This window comes from Artemia sp. Qi Xiang Cuo, chromosome 18 (genome assembly GCF_049724085.1).
Source record: "Artemia sp. Qi Xiang Cuo chromosome 18, ASM4972408v1, whole genome shotgun sequence".
Lineage (NCBI taxonomy): Eukaryota > Metazoa > Arthropoda > Branchiopoda > Anostraca > Artemiidae > Artemia > Artemia sp. Qi Xiang Cuo.
The window spans coordinates 35,883,132-35,907,454 of NC_142811.1; the positions used below are offsets into that span (position 1 = coordinate 35,883,132).

A 24,323-nucleotide genomic window follows, 5' to 3' on the forward strand; every position below is an offset into this window, starting at 1 on the left:
TAACTGAGAGGGTGGGGGCTTTGAACGACACTGGAAGTAGCGCTTGTTGATTTCTCTTACTATTAGTACACCAAATAAATAAATTAAAGGGATAGTGCTATGTACAAGAATAACATTGCTACGGTTGAGGTAGGAAACGAGGTTAGTAGCTGGTTTTATATTAAATGAGGATTTTAGTAGGGTTGCGTTCTATCCTCATTTATATGGATCGTTTTGATGGAATGTACGAAATAGGCTGTACGTAAAGTGTGGTTCAATACCAACCTAGGGCTATAATGAAAGAAAGGTTGAGATGGCTAGGGCACGTTGTGCGGATGAAGGATGACAGATTGCTTAAGATTGTTTTTTCCGGCCAACCGTCTAGGGCTAAACGGAAAGCAGGTCGTCCTCAACTGGGGTGGGAGGACTTCATAAAGGAAGATTTAAAGGAAATGGGAATTTCGTGGGAGCGTGTAAGAAGGGAGGCTTTGAATAGATTGGGATGGAGGAGGAGCGTGCGTAGCTGTGTTGGTCTCAGGCGACTTGGTGCTGCGGTGAGTTGTTAGTAGTAGTAGTAGTATTTTGATGGACTTTGTCCTATGGAGCACAGCAAAGGCAATGGGATAACACGGAACCAAATGGGGAAGTAAGACTCTCCTATACTTAGATTATGCTGTGGATTAAAGCATCTTAGATGTAAATGTTCGCAAAATGAATGAACTTTAAGAGTTTTTGCGAGTCCAGGGTGCAATTATAGGTTTGAAAATAATGTCAAGATGACTGACTAGTCAAGACTAAGAATAGGTGAAGGTTAAGAGGTGATGTTGGGTTTTGAGAAGATCGATTAAGTGGACAACTTCACTTACGTAGGTAGTATTATTGGTAAAGGCGATGGGCGCAGTGAAGATGTTAAGGACACCCTAGATGGTCAATCATTTTGATTAAAAGCTTCCGTCAATCAGTTGATTAAAGCATGATTGACCGTCTAGGAACCGATTGAGTCATTCAAACTTTCCATCAATCACCGTCAACGATTGACTCAAGTGTCAAACAGGTTCCGAAATGGTCAATCATGCTTTAATCAATTGATTGACGGAACCTTTTTATCAAAATGATTGACCGTCTAGGGTATTCTTTAAAAATAGAATAGCAAAGGTCGAGGGTGTTTTTTTCGCAGTAAAGAAGTTTAGAAGAATAGACAATTAGTCTGCGAACCAAGATTAGAATATTGGAAGCTACAGTGATGACGTATGATTTTGAAGCGTAGGTGCTCTTAAAAACAGAGGAGTATTTGCTGGACGTTTTCCAGAGAAATTGCCTTCGGATTGTTTTGGGTACCCAACTGACTGACAGTATCTCAAGCAGTAATTTGTGCGAAAATGTGGGTCAATCCCAATTTATAGGGCTATAATGTGAGAAAGGATGAGATGGCTAGGGCGCGTTTTGCAGATGAAGGATTACGGATTGCCAAAAATTGGCCTTGTGGATCAACCGTCTAGGGCCAAACAAAAAGTAGGTTGCCCCCGAATGGTGTGTGAGGATTTCACAAGGAAAGTTATTGAATAGATTGGGTTGGAGCAGGAGCGTACGTGGCTGTGTTGGCCTTAGACTGCTTGGTTCTGCAGTGAGTCAGTAGTTGTAGTAATAGTCGTGATAGTTGAGGGTTTTCCCCAAATAATGTTTTGCCTTATTTCTCTTGCATTATACTTTTAAATTACCTAAGAAATGACACTGATTGAAAATAACGTAAGATCTAATGTTTTACTTAGATCTAAAGAAATTTTTATATATCCAGACTGATGTAGGAACAAAGCTTAGCTAATTTTCGGTGGCATTCAAGTGTGGGAAGGGAAAATTGGATGAAAATAGATTCAGGATTTTCAAAATTAGACCAAAGGATTTTCGGGTAGCTAAATCCTTGTAAATACTCTAACCAAGACCCTTTTTTGGTGATCAAACCGATAATATCGTTTCTGGTTTTATGAACCTCATTTCTTCTCATGCATCCGAAATAAGTTATGTGTTTCGAAAAATGAGAAGTTCCGTGTTTCAACAATGAATTGTGACCTTAAGAGTATGGCAACCAAAAAAGGGACGAAAGAAGTTTGGCGAGAAGACAGCTATAGTCCTCCCTGCTCTCATCTTATATCTGTGAAAGAATAGACACCAACTTATTTTCTTTTGCCTATTATAGTTGTCTTTTAGTGTTTTAGCATTTAAGTCTGAAAACAAAAACATCAGCTTCAAAGTTAAAGAAAGGGACTAGTTGGGTTTTCTAACAGAAAAGTAAGGCCTTAGTAGCTTGGCGATTGAAAAAAAAGAAAAAAAAAAGAACAGGGCTCTAGCTTACATGATGTCTCAAAATTTTATTAAGTGTGAAAATAAAAGCAACATTTCTACACGTATACCTAACTAGTTCTGTTGCTACATATTTGATTCGTTCTAAAACACACTAGGATGAAGCTTTACTTTACTGTTGAGCTTTGTGTTGCACATATGTATAGCCTATAGTCGTTTCAGTTTTGAATCAAACGCTGTTTGAATATAAGAATATTTCAAACCCACCAAAAGTGATCATTTATCTCCTGGTTGTTACTTGGAATTTTTCTATTCTTCAAACAACTAACATTCGCCAAAACAAAGATCAAAGATTAATTCACAATTTTAACATTCTGATGTTTTTTATTGCCTGTAACGCAATTCATTATATCCTTGGTCAGGTTGTCAAAACTTGGTAACGTCCGATATTGGTAATAGCTCTGTTTTCCCAAAATATTACTCAAAGTGAAGTGGCCTACTTTGTGGGCAATATCCCGATTCACATCAAGGATAAACTCTGAATGGTAACAAAGTAAAATCAGAAATCACAATTTTTGTGTGACACTTCTATCTTATTTTCTTTCTTTTTTAGTCATGATGGAAAGTATATTATTTGTGGATCTGAAAACCAGTGTTTGTACATGTGGAAAACTCATCATGATTACGCTAAATTTTCTTCTGTGAGGCGAGACAGAAATAATTTTTGGGAGGCTATCCGAGGTAAGTCATAAAGCTTGGTTGCTCTATATATTCTTTATTTTTGTATTCAAATATTCGTTCCTTTTATGATTTTTTTTTCAATTGTTTACATTGTTAGGGTGAAGCAAATTCAAGTAGAGAAAATTTTCAGCCGAATGCGTTTCAGAAAATGTATATGTGTAAAAAAGCACATTAGCTCGGCTAAGCGATCTTCAATCCTCTAAGAAACAAAGAGAAAGAAAAACAGAGCAAAAAAACTTGAAGAAACAGAGATAGTTTGAAAAACTTTTTCTATATAAAACAAGAGGAATACAACTTGAATTTAAGGAAGCACCGTAGGTAAAAATCTAGATTTAAAACTGATTTATTTGGTTCTTTCTTCAAATTATTAGCTCTAATAATTCGAAAAAAAATTTCTACTTCTTTTTGGAGGCTTGAAATTCACCATTGACTGCAGGATAATGACCGGACTGCTAAAACCGAGACAAAAACATTATTCTCCCAAACAAATTTATTAATTCGTCACGGGCCTTCTGACAACTCATTCTGGCGGCTAAGTTCTGACTATTGTCTGTTGCAAAAGCAACTAGAACTTCTTCATTCCTTGGCGACGAACTACGTTTTGTTTTGTTGATAACTGCAGCAATAAGCTCATTAGAATAAACCAAGAACACGACTGTTCTCCTGAAGCTGAATCTTACGGGACACAAAAATTAACATCAGACGGTGGGTGAAAAAAAGACCCACAGAGATCCACCTTTCAGACGAATAAGAGTCAAGTCAGGTGAAAGCATTCCTTCTTATACTGTAGTGAGATAATTCAGAAATTAGAATTGCATAGATCAAAAAATCAAAAGCTCAAAAGCTTGTCGGGAATCCAGAACTATAGTCGTAGGAATTTAGAGTCGAAAGCCGAACGTAGATAACATGAGGAGTTGACAAGACGTGCCCGGACCTCGGCTTGGCAGTACTTAGCTCAGAAATCAAACTGAAAAATCATTAGAAAATCTCTTGCTTCTAAAAAGGCAAAAAGGTGGGGAAGCATAGCCTTTTAAAAATACTGCTAAATACCGACTGCAAAAATATTGACCGACACTTAGCCGGTCCCTCCAAGATGCACCTTTATACAAAAAAGTCAGTCGAGCTCGCTTAATTAACAGGGAAAAATTACTTTTTCAAAAGACAGATTCAAAGGCTCGTTAATTTAACTACAAAGGATAATTAAATGGAGCGATCACCCACTATCCACCGCCTAGTGTATATCTTTTCCCACCTCATACAAGACTTCATATGTGATACACCTCATATAAGACGATAAATTTAACTATAATAGTGGGAATACAATTCGGGCCAGAAAAGGATGAAACCTTTAGCTCAAGTTATTTCTACTTCAGAAACTGATTCAAGGGCTAATTAACTATCGTTTGTCAAAACGGTTGAAAGGTACAGAAAACATTCTTCTGGGAGCCGTGATACTTTATTTGTATTTCTACTTACAACAGGACCAGGTGTACCCCGCCTTGCTTGAAGTTTGAAACTCAGATGTTTGGTGAAAATATGTTTAATTGCAAGCTCTCCAGACTCGGCTGAGCTTGCAAAATCACAACACTGACCCCTGTCCCAAGCCAAAGGATCAACGACACCAGGATTTGACCCCCGTCACAAAGGACATACGATTGCAGGTTCAGTGTACCATCCACTCGGCTAGGAGCTATGGGAGCCATGATCCGTGCAGTTCGCCAAGCCTGGGCCCCAATTTTTACCGATATATCATATGAAGCTGAGGCTTAGTAGTTGCATTTTAATCGAAAGGTGGTCAAGATGTGATATGCAACATTTGGTTGAAATCAGAGCCGTATACACATTTGTAATCTATACGATTGAAGGGACCAGAGAAAAGCTCTTGAGCCTATGTTCCTTCAACTCTCAATTGCCTTATTACTTCTATTCTAAGCGTCCTTTTGAGTCGCGTTAGGGCAATCTTCTTAGTACGTCCCATGGATCGGCGTCCACAGATCGCCCTCCAACTTTCCTTTGTCGAAATTCACGTTTAAAAGCATGTTGTAGGCTACCTCTTTTGACTCACGATCATTTGGGGACTTTGGAAATGCACCTAAATCATTAAATGTTGATCATCCAACAATTATTAAAATCGAAATTTGACTGTCCGAAATTAGCAAACGTAACCAAATATTCCACATGTAATGTTTGATTTTCGACAAAAAAAAAAAGTATTTTGGGTTTATGAGCTTGTTTATTGCAATCCGAGGTCGATATTTCTACGTGAACACCGAAAATAAAATCCAGTTAATTAAATATATTACAAATAGTGGAAACTTTACACCTTTTTAAAGTTAAACGCTTGTAAAGATTTTCAATTTGTATAATTGGAAGGCCCGTATTAGGGTTACATGGCCCTGTACCCTCCGACAGCCCCCAACTCCGTGTACATAGACGTAGTGCACCTCCTTGGATTCTTTATTCTTCAGGGATTAATAGAAAGTGATCCTTAATGTTTAAATGCTGATAATTTAAAAGATCAAATGTCAGTCCAGGATTAAAATACACTAAGTAAATATTCCACAAATGGTGTTTGTGTTCCACCAAAATCACGTTTTCATGGGTGTCTGACCTCAGTGATGATTACAGATCTAAGGCTTATATTGCAATATGAATCCAATACACACCTTGCGGAAATCAAAGAACTGCAAGGATTTTTTTTTCTGTGTGATTAGAGAAACAAAAAAGTTGGGCTCCCAAACCATAACCCCCCTCCCTAAGCTTACACGTATCGACATATTGTATCACTTTCGGCTCATGTCAATCAGGGATTGTTTAGAGAATGGTCCAAAACTATAAATTATAATCAATAAGATCATTAAGATGACTGGATGGCTGAAATCAAATCCTATATAAATCAAGCACACAATTCAGGAACGGTGTTTTTTTTCCATCAATATGTGTATTTAAGGGTCTAAGCTTCTTGATTAAAATACTAGGCTAGTTTTATAATATCTAAGCCCAAAAACCAGAATTTAGTAAGTAAATTGTTGACAATTTCCACCGTTTGATTTCCACCGAATTGTTTGATGTAGTAGTATAAGTTGTTCGTTTGTGTAGTAGTTTGATGAGGAGTCTTGTTTCTACTAAAGTAATTCTAAGCGTGTTAATTGCAAGGTTATAAAGGAAAAATAGAAATAGGGGTAGGATAGAGCTACACAAATGAATAAACTATAAAAAACTACACCTAATCAAGATCTTGGCAAATCAGGAATTTCTGGGGGAAAAGGGTATTTGATTGTCGGGATTTGGGTACTTTTCTGGTAGTGAAGTGCCAAGAATTGTCCCATTGCAGTCTTTCCTTCAATCTTAGCTTCTTAGCGCGGTTGGTTCTATTTAGTTATTTTCATATGTTTGTTTTGTGTATGTAAAAAAAAAAATCTTAATCTTGCCCCGATGGCCAAGAAATGGGAGCATTTTATGAAAAAAGGGGGGGAGGGGGATTCTTCACTGTTTTTTTTTGTTTGTTCATAGGCATGAATTAGGTTGGAATTTTTTGGTAATACTATTAAGTACCAAAGTTGCTTGATTTGAAGAATGCATTAACAAAACCAAAACGTCTTAGAACTTGGCTTCACAACGGGTGGTATAAATTTGATAAGATCTAAAAAAAGTTGTCTTAGAATCAAAGGATTATTGCAATAAGAGGATAGCCTCAGATTTGGCACAAGTATGGGATTTTTGTCAGGGGGGGGGGGTCCGTTTTAAAATTTTGGTCTGTTAATAGACTTTAGATCATCCTATTAAACTTTCGAAGCCGACGATCTTTTTTTCTTCGTTCTAGGACAAATGTTTGAGGTGGTCCTATTTCAGATCTGTGTATTTCTTGCAGTAGACAACAAATCTATTTGTCTTCTTCTCATTGAACAACTCAGGAATGGCTCCTATCGCCTCCATCACAGCTTTCTCGAGTCTGACCATTGCTCTTAGGCCTCTTTCAGAGACTCTGACGGAGAGACAACTCCCTCGCCCAGGGGCGAATCCACAGTATTTTCATTGGGGAGGGGGGCAAGAGGGATCCATATCCTACAATTCAAGGAACATGAGCTATATAATAATTTTTTCTCCACATTATTGGAGGGGCAACTGCCCCCCTTTCCCTCCCAAACGACGCCCCTGCCCTTGCCCTTCTATTCGGGGAATATAATGTCCGCTCAGAATAAATCTTAAGACTAATAAGTGATAACCTCCATTTACAGTGATTCCTAGAGCCACAACTGGACCCTGTGCAAAATACTTCTCCTGCCCTTCCCCCCTTACATGTGGCAATTTCAAATCGAAAAAGGGTGTTTAAAAAGTAATCTTTTCACTAAGCCTCATTATTTGTTCCTTCTTGAACAAAACAATGTAGTTCATCTTCTCTTATGAACTTTTATCTGAACTGTGAAATTTGTGCTTATTAGGTTTTCAGAGCTGGCTGCAGTTTAACTGCATTCAAGCCCCCTCCCCATAATGCCAGGATATAGCCCTCGACAATAAGAAAAATCTGGTGATTCTGTAGTTCATTTTTCAAATTGACACTTTTTTATATTATTAATATCAACCAACAGTTTAGGAGGATCAAGTCTAAAAAAAAATAATTTGTAGACTTTTGTATATAATCATGGGCCATATACATGCGTTAGGAGGTGAAGGGGGCCATAGATGTAGTTAAATTAGAAGCAGCTCTTAACATTTATTGAATAAAAATTTTGTAATATAAAGTTTTTTTCTTCATTACAGTGCTTCCTTCAGAAGAAGGGTTTTTTAACTACACTGTTACCAGAATCAAAACAAAACAAAAACAGTGAACTTTATTTAGGGCTATATGCGGGCATTAGAAATGGGGTTCAATTAAAGTGAAAGTGAACTAAAATTAATGTTTTTAGGTGCAATATTCTTCTATTAAACGAGCTACCACAGCACTTCGGTCTGCCTTCCTTTCTGAACTAAACACTGCAATAACAAAATTATTGCTTCATTATGTTCATAAATTTTTATTTATTGGAATTTCAGAGTTACAGTTCAACTGGAAGCCGCTATGAACTCCTAGTAAATAAAAATTTTCTATATGCAATGAAACATGAATTTTGTTATTGTAATTTTAATTCAGAATTTTATTATTGTAGCATTACAACATTTAACAAATGAAAATATAGTGAAAACAAGTATAACATTTTTAAAAGAGCGGCGGACAAAACAAAAAAAACAACAAACTTTAAATGATAATGAAATCCGAAAATATCGATTTCACGTCCGGAAGCCTTTATAAAAAAAGAAGCTAAATCAAACAATTATATAAGAAAAGGAAAACAATAAACAAAACTCAAATCTGAAAAACTTCCAATATCACCATGCAAATAGCAAGAATGTGCACAAAATGATGTTATTTGCATGGTGATATTGGAAGTTATTAAGATGTGAGTTATGTTTATTGTTTTTGTTTTCCTTGTCTTTAAATGTTTTGTTTAATTTAGCTTAAGTTATTTTTTTAATATATTTTTATTTATTTTTGGTCTTTTATGTTTTTATTTATTTTTTTGTTTATTTATTTTCCGTTGACAAAGGTATTTGGACATAAAATCCGAAATATTCGGTGTCTTTATTATTTAAAGTTTGTTGTTTTTGTTTTGTCCACTGCTTTTTTTAAATGTTATACCCGTTTTCACAGTATATTTATTTGTTAAGTTCTGTAATACTACAATCTTAAAATTCTGAATTAAAAATTACAATAATAAAATTCATGTTTCCTCCATTTTTTAAATAAATTTAAAAGTTGGTTAAAAAATGAAATTCTGTTAAAATTTGGCCTGAACATTATTTGAGACAGGGGGGGGGGGGCTAATCAGGATTTTGCCCGGGCACGAAAGAGGCATTTACCACCAGTGATTCTAGGCACATTTGCATTTAGTAGGCTTCGATATTTACTATATATTTTGAAAATATGGTAAATTATCGACTAGATTTCTCAGGTGGGGGTCCGGGCCCTCTGTATGTGGAACTACCAGTTTGCACGATAAAGGAGCTACACCTAGTCCGAAAATGCTATACTATACTTGATTATGCATAACTATATTTGTCCAATCAATTGGAATGTTGATAGAATCGAAATGGTCAGAATATGAGGGCTCTTTAGTCTTAGATCATGAACTACAAGAAGATAAAGCCTATTTTACTCCTTTTTAGATCATATTTGCTTCATAAAGAGATCTTGTTACATCAAATTTCGTCAAAAGTGGCGGTATTTGATGCAAATTTTAATTCTTAGATGTACCAGAAATGTATGCAGAAAAAGTTTGAATTATAGATTGGGAGGGGGATATGGAGATAAAACAAAAAGAAAAGAAACAACAAACAAAAGCTGATTGTAAGGAAAATGAGTGAAATCATAGGCAATTGTAATATTCTTTTTGTAGTATTCTGTGTACATACTTATGAGTGTGGAGTGCTTTTATAGGATGAAACATTTTAGGTGAACGTAACTTTGATTCCCTTTTGTCGAGCAAAAGTCTAAGGTTATGTCTTTGTAATTAATGTTTGTATTGCTTAGAAACCAAATAAAATAGTTTGGCACCAACTACTGGGTTTCTAGATTCATCTATTTTTCTTGCTCGGGAACGTATCGTCTCCCGATGGTCACACACAAAGTCAGATTGATCATTGTCTATGTAGCAAAAGATTGAGAACAAGGCATCTTGATTTAAGAAGATAGTAAGGAGCTGACGGGGCTTGGATCCCAATTTGATGGCAGCAAAAATCTGCTTTAAATTAAAAAGAATCAAAAACTCCAAAAAGGATCTCTCAAACTCTGTCTTCGACTTGAAGAAATTGCGGGTAAAAGAATTCAATCAAGGCATTAAGTTGGAGATATTATATAGATTTGAAGCCTTGTCTTTACCAGATAGTTCCGATAGTGGGTAAACCTGGGAAAGCATAAAGCTGTGCTTTCATTACACGTGATAGCCACCATTTTGCAATCTTTTTGTGACTGCTTCAAAGTTAAAACTATATCACGCATTGACGTCCGTCAGTTTGGTAGTTTAAGCAAAACTTCCACCACCCATTTCCTTGTGCACTTGTTAGATACCATTTTGATTGGTTTAGAAAAACCAAATGTCTGGCTAAATTTTGTCTTAGTTGACCTCCAAAAGGCTTTTAACTTGGTCGACCACAACATCCTGATTCGCTTATTACTGGACAACTTTGAACTTGACCCTCTTTTAGTATATATTGTAGTATCGGTCCTCTCAAATAGATCACAAGTGGTAAAATACAAAAATATATTCTCTGAACCTCTCCCTATTTACTGTGGAATTTCTCAAGAAACCTTATTCGGACCACTTTTATTCCTAGTAATGATTAGTGAAATCATAAGCAGTTTGCTCAAAGATGGAAATATAGGGATGTCTTTTCGATCCTTGAAGTATGTCATAGGAATATTAAAAGTGACTTCCTTGAAACCTAACCTATGTTTCCGGTCAAGCTGAGAATCTAAATATGAAAGTAATTACCACTAAATCAAATATAATGACGGTAAACTTCTGAAATCTACTTTCGTTTTTTTAGACTCTCTCCCACCCGAAATACTAGTGAAACATTTTAATTTCCTTGGTGTCACAATTTCTAATAATCTTAAATGGGACATACAGTTTTCAAATCTTGTTAAATAAGCAAACGTATCACTATCCTTGCTTAAGCTTCCGAATAAATTTAATAGCCCTAAGATGCACTCCCTCCGTTTTTACTTATCCTTGGTCAGGCAGTTATTGGAATGCGCATGTGCGGTCTGGCATACGTAATTTTCAAGTGAACTTAACAACAAAGTGAGTCGGTCCAAAAGAGTTTGCTCATGATCGTTTACTACTAGTACTAACAACTCGCCGCAGTGCCATACCGCCTGAGGCCAACACAGTTGATGCACGCTCCTCCTTCATTCCAATCTATTCAAAGCTTCCCTCTTTATACCTTCCCAGGAAGTTCCCATTTCCCTTGAATCTTTACTTACGACATCCTCCCACCCCAACCGTGAACGACTTTCTTTTCGTCTCATATCGTTTGCTTCACTTCTTTCTTTCTTCGGAACTTCTTTCCCTTCAAGAGACTATAGAAAGTCCCAAGTCCCCCAGTATCAGTCCCAAGGCTCCCACAAAACGATTCAGGGATATCCCATTAACGGTTCTCTCATGGGATATGAAAGACTGAAATACGACTGAAACTGTGATGGACGAACTTTATGCAGCCAAAACTTGGCATCTAAACAAGGAACAGTAGAGAAAAATACTCCCTTTTGAAAACTCATGTCTTATAAGAATCCTAGAGATCCACTGAGGCTGAGGATAACCAACCATGGCATTCGTGGCAAGACTCTCAATATTTTAAAACATCAGTCAGAAAGCTGATTCTGACAGATGTTTTAAAATATCGGTAGTTGATACCTTGGCCATGTAATACGTCTGGAAAATCTCTGACGAATGCAGCCCTTCACTGACAACGAACGGATTCACGCCGTAGAGGTAGACCCAGAAACACCCTGCGATGAAGGTACCAGCAGATCAACGTTTCCTGCACACGTCAATCCAGCCCCTGTGGGCCGACGTACTGGCAGCCCCTAACCGACGGAAAGATTCATAGCTCTTTCTTCACTCTCTGGGTGGCTCTGGAGGTACGGGTCGATCTAAGGTCTAAAGTAAAGGTAAAATATTGTAAAACTTGGAGGCCTGGTGCCTTAAAATCTCAGGGTTCCTGCCATAAGTAACGGGAAATCAACCTTAACCAGGATTACATTTGTCTGTGCAAGACTTGTGGGTAAGATCGGGATGTTTCAAGTTTCGCGCGATGGTGAAAGAGTACTAGAAATAAGTATAGGGAAATGCCAGCGATTGCATTTATTTTGTATATTAGCTATTCATTAGAGAAAAGCCAGTATATTTTATGAGACTCAGTGTTACTATTTTTAAGAAGAATACATCTCATTTGATAAATTTCTTTACAGCGCACAATGCCGTCGTTACCTCTGCAATTTTTGCTCCTGAGCCTCAAATAATAATTGACTATGTAGAATATGAGCGAAAACCAAAAGACACTCCCTTTGAAACACCTATGCAAAGAAGTGGCTCTCAGAGTACTGTTCGATTCAGTGGTCCGAATGGAACTATTCCACATGCTGGATGGGCTGGATATGTGATGGTTAGTGCTGACTATAACGGTTCAATCAAAGTGTTTATGAATAAGACAAAACCAAAGCATAGTTCACTGCCTGCTTCTGCCCTTTTTTAAGAGAGACAAGGTCAGTGATGTACATAGCCATATTTGGGCCTTTTTTCTTCTTCTTTAAAAAAAGAGAAATTGTGATTCTTTAAGAAAACTACTCCTTTTGTCTCTTAGGTCTAAGAAGTTTTTTCTTTCTTTGTCCATAGGAATTTTAAAACTTTTTAAACTAGGACGTCTTTACCCTGCCTTTAATTAAAATCTTCTACATTGCACTAAAAATGTAATCTACTTTGATATTGTATTTCATCGCCTCTGCTTTCTCTTGCTAGTAGAAATATTGTGTTATGTAAGTGGCTTATCGAACGACTCAAGTTATACTTTATTATTGTTTTTATTGTACTTCTTAGTGTGTTCCTAGCTACAGCATTTGATACGTTAATAGGTTTGTATTTTGACGGTTAAATAGGAGTGTTGTTGGAAATAAGTTTTGGGCAAAATTTGCTTCGTTTTCCGTGTAGGTCCCGAGTATACATTTTTTGGTACTTATCTGTTATAGCCACCTCACTCAAGAAGTGAAGTTAAGTTAATCCCAATGAATTATACCTAAGTATGATGAAAATAAAATACTTAACCAACAAAATTATAGAAACTACAACAGTGAATTATGGAAATCAGGCCACCCAGAACGCATTATATTACATGGTTTCTAACCTAATTTAACCAAAATACCAAATAAAATGTTTAATTAAAATATACCTACATTGTAGAGTGTAAACACTCTCACGCTAATCTGAAAGAAACCGGTTCTGTCAGACCAAAAACTTGAGTGTGGTGGCTATAACAGATAAGTACCCCATTTTTAAATAAGATTCGAAACTTTTAAATTGCCACCCGAAAGGGGGTGTTTTTGTTCTCTCTACATTGAAGAATGAGACTGAGTTTTACTAGGGTAAATGATTGCTTTCTCGACAAACTTTCTTTTTACTTAACGAAAGTGGTAGAATCGGTCAAACAAGAATCAGCCTACAGAGGTGGATCTAGGGAGGGGCCGGATTCCCCCCCAAGATTTTTTTCTGGCGCCCTTATTCCTTGTTTGTTTTTTTTTACTCTTTTTTTTTAGAATAAATTCGTTATTTTGGTCAATTATTGGCAACTTTGTCACATTACTCCCTCCCCCCCCCCAAGATTTTGCTCATTGGTGCCCATGTCACATTGGGCCTCCCCCAAAACTTTCAGCCTGGAGATTAATTCCTGAAGATCCTTGGAAGTTTTCATTTATCCAGCTCAGCTACTTTCTTTGAACTATTAAAGGAAGTTTGTCCAGAAAAATATTATTTACTTTCCTTTATGTACTTTGTATACTCTATTTACTGCCAAAGAGAAAAAGGGAGACTACTCTCCTATATTTCTGTCGTTAAAAGTTATTTTTAAATTGATTGTTTTTTTTTACTTAGTTGCACAAATTTTATTGAATTAATATTATATTACTATAGAGAAAAATAGTCTCAATTCGGTCTTTCTAAAACCAGGTTAACTAATGCTAACCAGGTTAACTAGTGGTAAATCTAGACTAACGAGCAAGTGCAATTTCTGGAGGGTAAAAAATCTGCCTTTTTAAAATTTTAGTCAGGCGTGTACACAGGCATTTTTAGGAGGGGGTTAATAATAAATAAAATGGGTGTGAGGGGGGGGTGAATAATAAAATTAAACTAATTTTCTTTAGTAATTTGAATAAGGAGTACCCTGAATTTAGGATTTCGGGAAGAAGGTGGCCTCGAGTCCCCGTCCCTCGGTGTACATCCCTGACATGATTTGTTCTTTCGTGAGAAACACTAAGCCAGTAAAAAACGAAAATTTTTCAGTCAAAGAATTTTTTTTACTTGTAAACAAGACCCCAGGGAGGGGGTATAGGATTGGAACCCCCTGTCCCTACGAAATGTTTGTCCGATTCTTTAAAACGTAACAAAAATACGTATAAGCATATTGTTGATGTGTTTTTTTTTAGTTTTTTTGTAACCTCCCCCCCCCCCCTCCGAAGAAAAATCCTGGATACGCCCTTGATTATAAACTGTATTTCTCTGTGCGATAGATTTTCGATGAATATGGTTTTAATAATAAAAAAACACTCAAACTACATTTTAACCTCCAAAGCTTATTTTCGCTATATTTTCACGCTAATTAACTTTAAGCTTTTAATGCTTAGAGCTTTTGATAGGAATTTTTTGAAAAAAAAAAATTTCATTTCCCTGAATATTTAAAATGCGTAACATTTTAAAGAGATTGCTATATGAGACATATGCATATTTCTTTAAATTTATACCAAAGCAAGTTAGTACAATCATCAAGGTAGTTTGGACTGTTCTTAGTTATGGAATATATGGTTAATTTTAATATAACCTGTTTGCGCTTGAAGTATACAATTCCTTGAGGAAACTCATTACCCACCCATGCCCTCCTCTTCTCCATCCCAAGAAAAATTAAGCGAGAGGAGATCTTATAAATAGAATGTTTTTTTTTAGAAACGCTTACTGAGAAATGATAATTAAGAAATCTATGATGGATTCCAAGAGGGATTATCCATCTCACTAGTTAAATAATCATAAAATATCAGTAAATCATCAGGAATTAGTGCCTTAAGGAACTGACATCATGGTCCTTCTAGATCAAAGCGTGTTTATCAACTATTATTCTGTCATCAAGGTTTTTCGTTGATAACAATAGCAAGTTAGTGCACGATCATATAGAAATCGTACAGTCGTCAAAATTCAACTTAAATTTGTGTTGTTGTTGTTATTGTCAGTGCCCAGTAATCAGTAATATTTTCTTGTTAATGCACGCTAAATCTAGCTTTGAAAATATCAAAGAATCTATGTGTTATACGTAAAACTAAGTATTTTACTTATGCTTAAACTGCCCGGATTCTCCACTTTCTTGTGCTCTAAATGTATATTTGTTATATGAATCTTTTCATTAACAATGTCTAAACATTGTTCCTATTCCTTCTGTTTTCATGTTTAAGAAACTCGGAGTAAAACTTGTAGAATTAATGTGCTCTTTCAATTTCGGAATTTAAAGGTTGAGATTTGGAATTATCTGCAGTGATGGAATTTATTTGGAATTATGTATTAAGTTGGCTGCAGTAATTCAAAATGTGGTATGTTACGCGTTGGAAATTTTAGAGGAAGACGGTAATACTGGAAAACATATTTTCCAGTAAAACATGTATTGGAAACATGTTTTGGGTTTTCCACTTGTTATGGACGAACATTTTTTTTGTGCGAGAAAGATTTTTATGTAGCCTTTGAGATAGGACAAGCGAAACTTTTATGAAAAAACATGTCTTATCTTTGAAAAAAAAGTGTGTCTTATTTTAACGCCTCTGGAATTACTTACTCAGGTGAATGTTCTTTATTTGTCAGCTTTATGTTTATTATTTGTTAGTTCAGTCAGGGGCATAAATTTTTATTTTGGGAGGGGGGCATTCAACCTCACCCTAGATTCTCCCTCTCCCAGATTTTGAAGAATACTGTTTTGAGGGGTGTTTTTTTATTGAAAATGCATATTTTGGTATTTTCCTTGAAGAATTGAAAAAATAACAAATTCTCCTATCTCGATTTGGAACAAAACCGTTTGCAATCCCCCCCCCCCCTAACAGCTTCATCAATTGACACCACTGACTTCAGTACGAGTTCATTCTTGTCAACTAGTTTTTTTTAACCAAGTAATTAGGTTTATAGTTATTATAAGAGGTGAAACTGTACAATGACCAACTTTGTCAGCTTTTCATATAATAGATCCCGCATAGCTTTTATGGTTCTATATTTTTGGCTTCTCGTTTTAAATAAATGTATTTTTGTTGATTTGCTGCTAATCTGTACAGTAGTTCAAATGGTACAAGTCAGAATTGATCAACGACAGTTATAATAGCAACAATGAAAAAAAAAAAAAAAATAACGAAAGCCACCATCGAAAGAAAAGACAAATATTGTTATGTAATCGAAAGCGATTTCGTAAAATTTATTTTCAAAAAATGCTTTTTATTCCATCGTAAAAATTAACCAGTTTAGTTCATAGTAAAAAATTAAGCAGTTTTCATCTCTTTTTTTCTCCTTTTTTGCCTAAAAAACAATGGCAGCTTGACGCCAAAAATGATAATAGTTAAAAACCGACATAAATCGCAAAAATTACTTTTTAGCGTTGCCACATAAGAGTCTTTTAACTATTAAAGTACGAAGAAAAAAGTAAGAAATATCGAGAGTTTAGTTCTTAGTGGAAAAGACCTTCACATTTAGCTATGCAGTTTTTGATAATAGTAATCAGCAGATTTGTAAAAATGAAATGTGGACAAAAAATAAAAAAAAAAGCTAGAAACGTATGGGAAACGTATGTATGTTGTGGTAAGGGCAAATTTTTTGTGAAGGTCTAGTTTTCTTTGGAATAAAAGCATCAAAATAAAAGCTATTTTTATGATGGAATAAAAAACATTTTTTGAAGGTAAATTTTATGAAACCGCTTTCGATTACATAACAATATTTGCCTTTTCTTTCAATGGTGGCATTGTTTTTTTTTTTTTTAAATTGTTGCTATTATAACAGTTCGAATGTTTGCGGACAAAAGTGTTAGCAAATTTAATTAATTATTTTGCTTATTTATTTTTAGGGTCTATCGTGGCGACACTGACAAAAAAGAGGCAATGTCAAAAAAGATTTGCAGTCTTGAAAAATAAAAGAAAAGTGGTTTTGAGCCAAAAATAAACCTAAGATGAGTCCAGGGGAGGGGGTGCTTTTATTTGGATGTTTTTGGTACTGTACGTAGAACATCCAAGTTCACGCCCAGTGAGAACATGGGTGAGGCAAATGGTAACATTTGTGGCGAGTATGCAAAAAAATATGCTATATTGTTAATAAGAATAGTACAAACCAATCACTGTGCTATTGTTCCGTACAGTTGCAGTAATAAAAAATTGACTTGCAAGATTTTGCTGCTAATAGTTCGCAGAAAACCACTATTTGACGTGAAATTTAAGAGAAAGCAGAAAATATAAATACAGGTTTGAAACTGTATTGAAAGACAAGGTGTAAAATAAAATGCAAAAATTAAAACGCAGTTTTCATAAACGTAGACAGTAGGTTTCTAATCTTGGATAGTAGATAGTTCGAGTCAGCTGATGGTTGTAACCTTGCTAGTTGGTACTGACCGATTACAATCTTGGGAATTCTTTTTTTTTTTACAATCAAGCTTAGACAAAACCTACCCTTACAGCCTAGCTTATGTAAGTACAATCGTTGTGCTTCACAACGTTTATCTTGATTGGATCTATCCATGGTTGAGTCTACCTGTGGTTTAAATACTTGTCACAGTTGTATGATCCCATGTCCAAGATTTGGCAAGATTTTTTAAGACCAGGCTAAAGCTTAAATTATGTGTGTATGATTAGGCTCCACTTTTGAATGTCAGTGCATTTAAAATAGTTGTTTTATATATATCTTAAATAGTCAAACTAATGCCATACTTATAAATAAATTGTTAAAACAATCAATAAAACATAAAACAATGATAAAACAATTGAATTCCTAGGTGGTTTATTAGAGGTATTACAGCGATCTAACTATTCAGTTGGTGATAAAATGTCCGCTTACTCGGTATCTTAGCCTACGATATAAGTTTGGATGACGATTTGTGACAGAAGCTATAATTAAAGCGGTGGAATATCTTAAACAGGAATCAGTCTAGTAGTACTGGTGGTGGCGGAAGAATGTAAAATAGCTTAGACGTATGGTTAAGTCATTAAGTCAGTTCCTGCGATTCAAAAATCCAAAGTAGTTTTTTCAATGTTAACTCCGAATACTTGTGTAGGTCGAGTAAGAGGTTTTATCTCCAAAGCTCTGAATTTTCAAAGAAAATATAAGCAATTTTAAGCTAATTGCTCGCCCTTTAAGAGCTGTCAGGCCTGTTATTTGGGATCTGAAACTCTGGCCAGTGGTGTACTATCTATAAAGTTCGATGAGAAAAACGTCAACTTGGAATCCTAAAGCTAAAGGATCCTATGCTGGTTATGGGAACCAGTCCTGTTACGACGAAGATTAAAATTACCAGCTACAGTTGCTGCTCTTCAGCAGGGGGGAGGGTTCTTAGAATTACCGTGTGTTTTCAGAGGTGGCCAGGTTCGGAGTTCCGATTATGAGTTTGCCTTTTGCGGAACATTAGAGAAAAAAATTTAATGATGTATGAAATCTATTTTATGGTCATTCTTCAATCATGAATATACCGAACAATGTAGTACTCAATAGAAATTAGAAGTTCCTGCAGAATTCTTCTGGAGTTTAAAATATCTTAAAAAGAAATGACCTTCGACGACAGGTATTTATTAGGCTATGTGTAAACACTGTTTCGGAAGGAAAGTTAAAAATATTAAATTTATTAAAAGATTCATATATTAATATATAAATCGGAGTTAATATATTAATATATAATTTATATCATAGTTTACAATTGGATTTAGTTAAGGAAATGTATAAGTTAAGGAAATGTATAATGTATTGGATTTAGTTAAGGAAATTAAAGAAAAGGAAATGTATAAGCCTAAATTGCACTGCTCTGTGACAAAACGCACGATGAAATCTATGAACATAAACGATTCTTCACTAACATGCAGTGCATATATAAATTGGAGTCAATATATTAACATAATATATAAAATAATATACTAACGGGTTATATTAATGAAGAAGGAAATATATAAACCTAAAATGCACTGCTCAGTGACAAAACCTACGCTGAGACCCATGAACATAAGCAACTCTTCACTAACATGCAGTTCTGCATATATAAATCGGGGACAAAGTTTTAAGAGAAGAACAGTGCGGTTTAAGAGAACAGTGCGCAACAAAGGTAGAGGATGCGTCGACCAAATTTTCACTCTTAGGTTAATATTTGAGAAGTGCCTGAGTTGTCAAACACCTTTGGTCCTTAGTTTTATAGATTATGAGCAAGCGTTCGATTCTGTTGATACAAGTGCTTTAGCAAAGGTTTTATCCTTGTATGGTATACCAGCCAAATACATTAAAGTGATTAGTGCTATGTACGAGAATAACGCTGCTGTGGTTAAGGTAGAAAATGAGGTTAGCAGCTGGTTTTGTATTAAATCAGGAGTTAAGCAGGGTTGTGTTCTATCCCCCTTGATATGGATTATTTTGATGGGCTTGGCATTAAGGAGCACAGGAAAGGCAATGTGAGACCACGGAATCAAATGGGGAGGAAAAAGTCTCCTTGACTTAGATTATGCTGATGATTAGGTTTGAAAATTAATGTTAAGAAGACTAAGCCACTAAGGCTAGGAATAAGTGAAGATGAAGAGATGACGTTTGGTAATGAAAAGATTGATCAATTGGACAACTTCATTTAGCTTGGTAGTATTATTATTTATGATGGTGGGAGCAGTGAAGATGCTTAAAGTAGAATAGCCAAGACTGAGGGTGTTTTTTCACAATTAAAAAAAGTTTGGAAGAATAGGAAGATAACTCTGCAAACCAGGATTAAAATATTGGAAGCTACAGTGATGACACTGGTCAAATATGACTCTGAAGCATGGGCGCTTCGAAAAGCGGATGAAGATTTGCATGATGTTTTCCAGAGACATTGCTTAAGGATTGTTCTGGGTACCCGGCTGACTGACCGTATTTCAAACAGTAGGCTGTACGAAAGATGTGGTGCAATACCACTTTCTAGGGGTATAATGAAAGAAAGGTTGAGGTGGCTAGGTCAAGTTGTGCAGATGAAGGATGACAGATTGCCGAAGATTGTTCTTTTCGGCCAACCGTCTAGGGCTAAACGGAAAGCAGGTCGTCCTCGTCTGGGTTGGGATCCGCCCCTTGCCTATGTGTCGAACACTTGGTACACAAAAATACTTCGAGGTCCCAATTAAGGTGCTATGCTATATGTACTTTCAGTTCAGTAACATTTTACAAAATTAAAAAAGTGTGAGTCATCTGTGCGTGTAAAAATAATAATTGAAACACGGTTAAAATGAACTTGCTTTGATCTCAAGAGATTGTGGCAACTGTTTAAGCAAGGTAATGGACTATTTCGAATGACCTCTTTTGTTGAACGAGTGCCTTTAGTAGCGATTTGTAGTTTTAACATAGTACCATAAAAGCAGAAACTGATTGCAACGTTAAATAATTAATACTCTCACAATACCTGCACACGTAATTACTTTTGGAAATGTTACCTAGGCTGCTTTGATGGAGTACTTGTGATTAAACACATTTTTTATGACAAAATACTTAAAGGTTTTCCTTAGAGGGTGAAGGGATTCTACGCTTGAACTTTCGTAAGCAAAATACTTAGAAGTAATAGGCGAAAACAATTTTTCCTAAGCCAAACGTTTTCATCAAGAAGAAATAGCTTGAAATCATCAGAGTCATATGAAGTCACACAAGATTGACAGATGGTCTGAAATAGCCTCCACATAGTTTTTCTTAGGACCAGAAGTGTTTCAGAGCATGGATACTTTGGAAATCGATTTCTGGTCTTCTTTTCTTTCACTGATCTCTTACATTCTTTGGTGTATCATTTTTTTGCCTGTATTTTTAAAGAAAAGAAGTTTATTTGGTTTGTCACTAATGGAATTGCTGATTTTGCTGAAGACTCTAGGATAAGAGGAATTTTTGTTGCTTGCCATTACACATACTCTTCGATCCGCTCTTTGTCTTTTTTTTTTTTTTTATCTAATTCTTGTTTAAATTGATTCCAGTTCGCCTTCCTCGATTGAAACTTATAAGCCAGTGTATTTATAACGCACGTTTGGTTGCCTATTTGAACGAAAACTGCACTATTGTCTGTTCGCAGCTCCAAACTATGGCAGATTTCAACATATTTCTCGATCTAAGTTGGGCCGTTTCGGATATTATAATGAGTTTTAACCCGTAGAGAGTGAGAACTTTGAGCATGAGTCCATGTTTGAATTTTTCAAACTTTCCGTCATTGGACATACATTCAACATTGACCCTTTGGGTATTATATATATAATGAATTAAAAGTAATAGTTTGGTAGAAAAAAAAATGAGAAAGACTGTTTTTCTACATTCGTAATTTAGACAGATGTGCACTTGAACGATGTTTTGATGTTATGCACAAACCCAAACACCTTTGACAAAGAGTGCACCCGAACAATAATACCAACAGAAGGATCCATAGACATGCAAAATTGTTGTTAGTACATATAAGGCATCGTAAACTCCGCAACCAAAAAGCACCTCAAATCGAATAAATTATTTCTATGTGATCACCCTTACCTAGGGCTCATCAGAGAAATACCATTAGCCCTTATGGGATTCGGCGCTTTAGATTCCTGACCCAGACATAGTGCCACGCCTACCTTGTGATAGTAAATGTGGTATCACTGTGATCAGTGAACATTGTAAAATATATGAATGTGATTTTAATTATCAGGAGTTCTAAGAAGCATAAATATGATTTATAATGCTTCTTTGTGTCTGGTCAGCTTTGGTCGAAATCCTTAAGGATTTCATTATATTACTTTACACAAATCGGTCTGAAAACTAAATACGTTAATACTTTTTTGACGCGTCAAACCCCTCTACACAGGAAGTAAAGTTTTTTATATGCAGAATTTCATTTACTTGTTAGCTTCTCCTGAAATCGCTTGATCAGGCTTCTGCTTGAAAATGAGACAAAATCTGGCGATTCGAAATTAAATTTTTGTCTCCTATACATCTTGGTTGAAAATCAAATATGTTGGGAAATTTGGACTAATGGACAGTGTGCAACTCCGGATCCGGATGAAGGCGTAAATCTACAACAATTAGAGTTTTTGCTTCCGTCTTGTTGACTTGAAGAGTTTAAGAAATACGAACTATTGCTTTCTTAGTAAAATAAGATCCCAAAGTGGAACAAAGTAAAAATGTGTTGGTAAGTACGTGAGTAAGCCGAAATCTTGTGATTTTGTTAGTTAAGATTACTGTATTTTTGTTTAGTTCACCTTCTTGCTGTTTTGACAAACTTATCGACTTCGCTTGATTTTGTGTATGTCCCCGTTGGTTTATACCAATAGAATACTCCACTTTCAAAAGAAACTATGAGAATCAAATATACCACATTGGACTGTGTCACTGGAAGCACTGAAATATGTTTAAAGGATATTGTTTACCATCACCGCGAGGCTCCTTGCTTCTATTTGTTGTCGATTTCAACCTATAGAGAATGTAAGCGATCTCGTCAAGTTTCGTGTCAACTGTTGATGTTGAGAGGATTTGGTGAGAGGTATTGGTCTCGTTATGCTGGTCTCATTTGCCTCTTCTGGCTGTGGGTTAGGGAATGTCTTCTCGATTTCACCCGTCTGAGTTTGGCCCTATTTTAACCAAAATTTTTGCCGAGCGATATAAAACGGTGAATTTGTAGTGCAATCAAGGCCGTATCCAGGGACGGATTGCAGGTTTTGACCCCAAGGCCGTATCCAGGGGGGGGGGGGTTACTCGGTTTGAACCCGCCCCCCCTAAATCTTTGACCGAGTCAAAAATAAGTCGAAAATTAGTAAAACCTAGGTAAAAATCAGTATAATTAGTCGAAAACTGAGTCAAAAATTAGTAAAAATCCCCCCCGAAAAAGTCAAAAATTAGTAAAACCCCCCCGAAAAAAAATCCTGGATCCGCTCTTGTTTGACCCCCATCGAAATTTGTGTTGTACTCGTAAAAACGTAACAAAAATGCATATAAACAACATTTTTGATACATTTCTAAGGTTTTTTTTTGTAAAACTCTCCCCGAAAACAATGATCCCTCCCCACTGAACAAAAATGCTAAATACGCCCTTGGGTGCAATATATGTTTTACCCAAAATGAGCCCTGAAAATGTAAGTTCTACTTCGAACGACCCCTTTCTCAGTTTGTCTATGACCGTTGGTTCGATAAAACCATCCGTGAAAAAGGTACAGTCACATACGCAAAAGGGAGTGGGGTGGACTAGCTGTGGGCCAGTACCCTTCTCGAGAATGTATCCAGGATTTATTTAGGGGGGGGGGCACAAAAAACTTTAAAAAACGCACCAAAAATTTGTTATATTCATTTATTTTACGTTTTTACAAGTAAGACCAACATTTTTTCATTTTTTGGGGGGCGGGGGGGGGGAGTCAAATCTCATCCACCTGGATACGGCCTTGACCCTTCCTCTCGCCTAAATATTGATATCATACGGCTTTCCTATAATTATTTTAATTGCCCATATAGCTCACTTATTTATTATGTTCATTTTTGACATGCATGTAAACGTGGGTCCGTGGACTGAAGGGAAACAAGAAATTTCTTATTTTGTAAGAGTAAAGACTGAAACCTTGAAGCTGAGTTACAGATATGGTAAATTTGATGCTATAATATTCAATGAGCTAATACCCTTTTCTGCGGGTTTTTCCCGTCTAAAGTTATACATATTCAGATGCTAATAGCTTTTGATAAGTAAATCTAAGCTCCATAAATTTTAAATAATTTAAGTAAACACAGAGGGAAATTCATTTTAGTTTTTGCATTCTTTTCAAATTTTAATTAGATAAGAGAGTTGTTCTTTACTTGCAGTTCAATATAATAAACAGTTTGATATTCCACGTGCAAAATCCAACAATACTTGGATCTCTCAATAACGCTTGAGAGACTTGGGAGCAGTGACTAATGAATTCACTCACTATAAACTGAGATCTAGATTAGAATCATCCTCTTAGTTTACTCCGGTCAGTCTCGTCAACTACTAAATCTTGGTGTGTGATATAACATTGACTTCTAAATGTGGGCAGGTAAGACAGTTTATTTAGAAAAAACATAACCTGGAATATCCCCAAAGCAAGGGTGAGGAACACCGTGGGTAAGCTTCATCTATTACTATTTATATGAATCAATGCGCTGTCTTGCTAATGCGTCTACAGGCAAGGCCGCATCCGTGGAGGGGAGAGGGTACTGAGGCTTTACCCCCCCCCCCCGAAAGATTTTTTCCGGCTCGTTAAAACGTAGCAAAAATGCATATAAACCAATTCTGATGCATTTTTTAAAGTTTTGTGTAAAAAAAACACC

The 24,323-nt window shown here is 35.9% G+C and overlaps 2 protein-coding genes across 3 annotated transcripts in view; both read left to right on the forward strand.

Annotated features, from left to right (window-relative positions):
- Positions 1-24,323, forward strand: part of LOC148941445 (WD repeat-containing protein 44) — a 128,904-nt gene that overhangs the window by 97,336 nt on the left and 7,245 nt on the right. Inside the window, exons 14-15 of one of the 2 annotated variants that reach the window (XM_089104381.1) lie at positions 2,891-3,018; positions 12,029-12,322. In XM_089104381.1, coding sequence (XP_088960507.1) covers positions 2,891-3,018; positions 12,029-12,312 — 412 coding nt within the window. In that variant the 3' untranslated portion in view covers positions 12,313-12,322. Of the gene's footprint in view, positions 1-2,890; positions 3,019-12,028; positions 13,043-24,323 lie in introns of those variants that run through there. The other variant, XM_089104380.1, reaches the window with a different exon arrangement.
- LOC148941447 (organic cation transporter protein-like) overlaps positions 23,890-24,323 on the forward strand; it is a 128,075-nt gene continuing 127,641 nt past the window's right edge. The window contains exon 1 of the mRNA XM_089104382.1: positions 23,890-24,049. Coding sequence (XP_088960508.1) covers positions 24,040-24,049 — 10 coding nt within the window. The 5' untranslated portion in view covers positions 23,890-24,039. The remainder of the gene's footprint in view (positions 24,050-24,323) is intronic.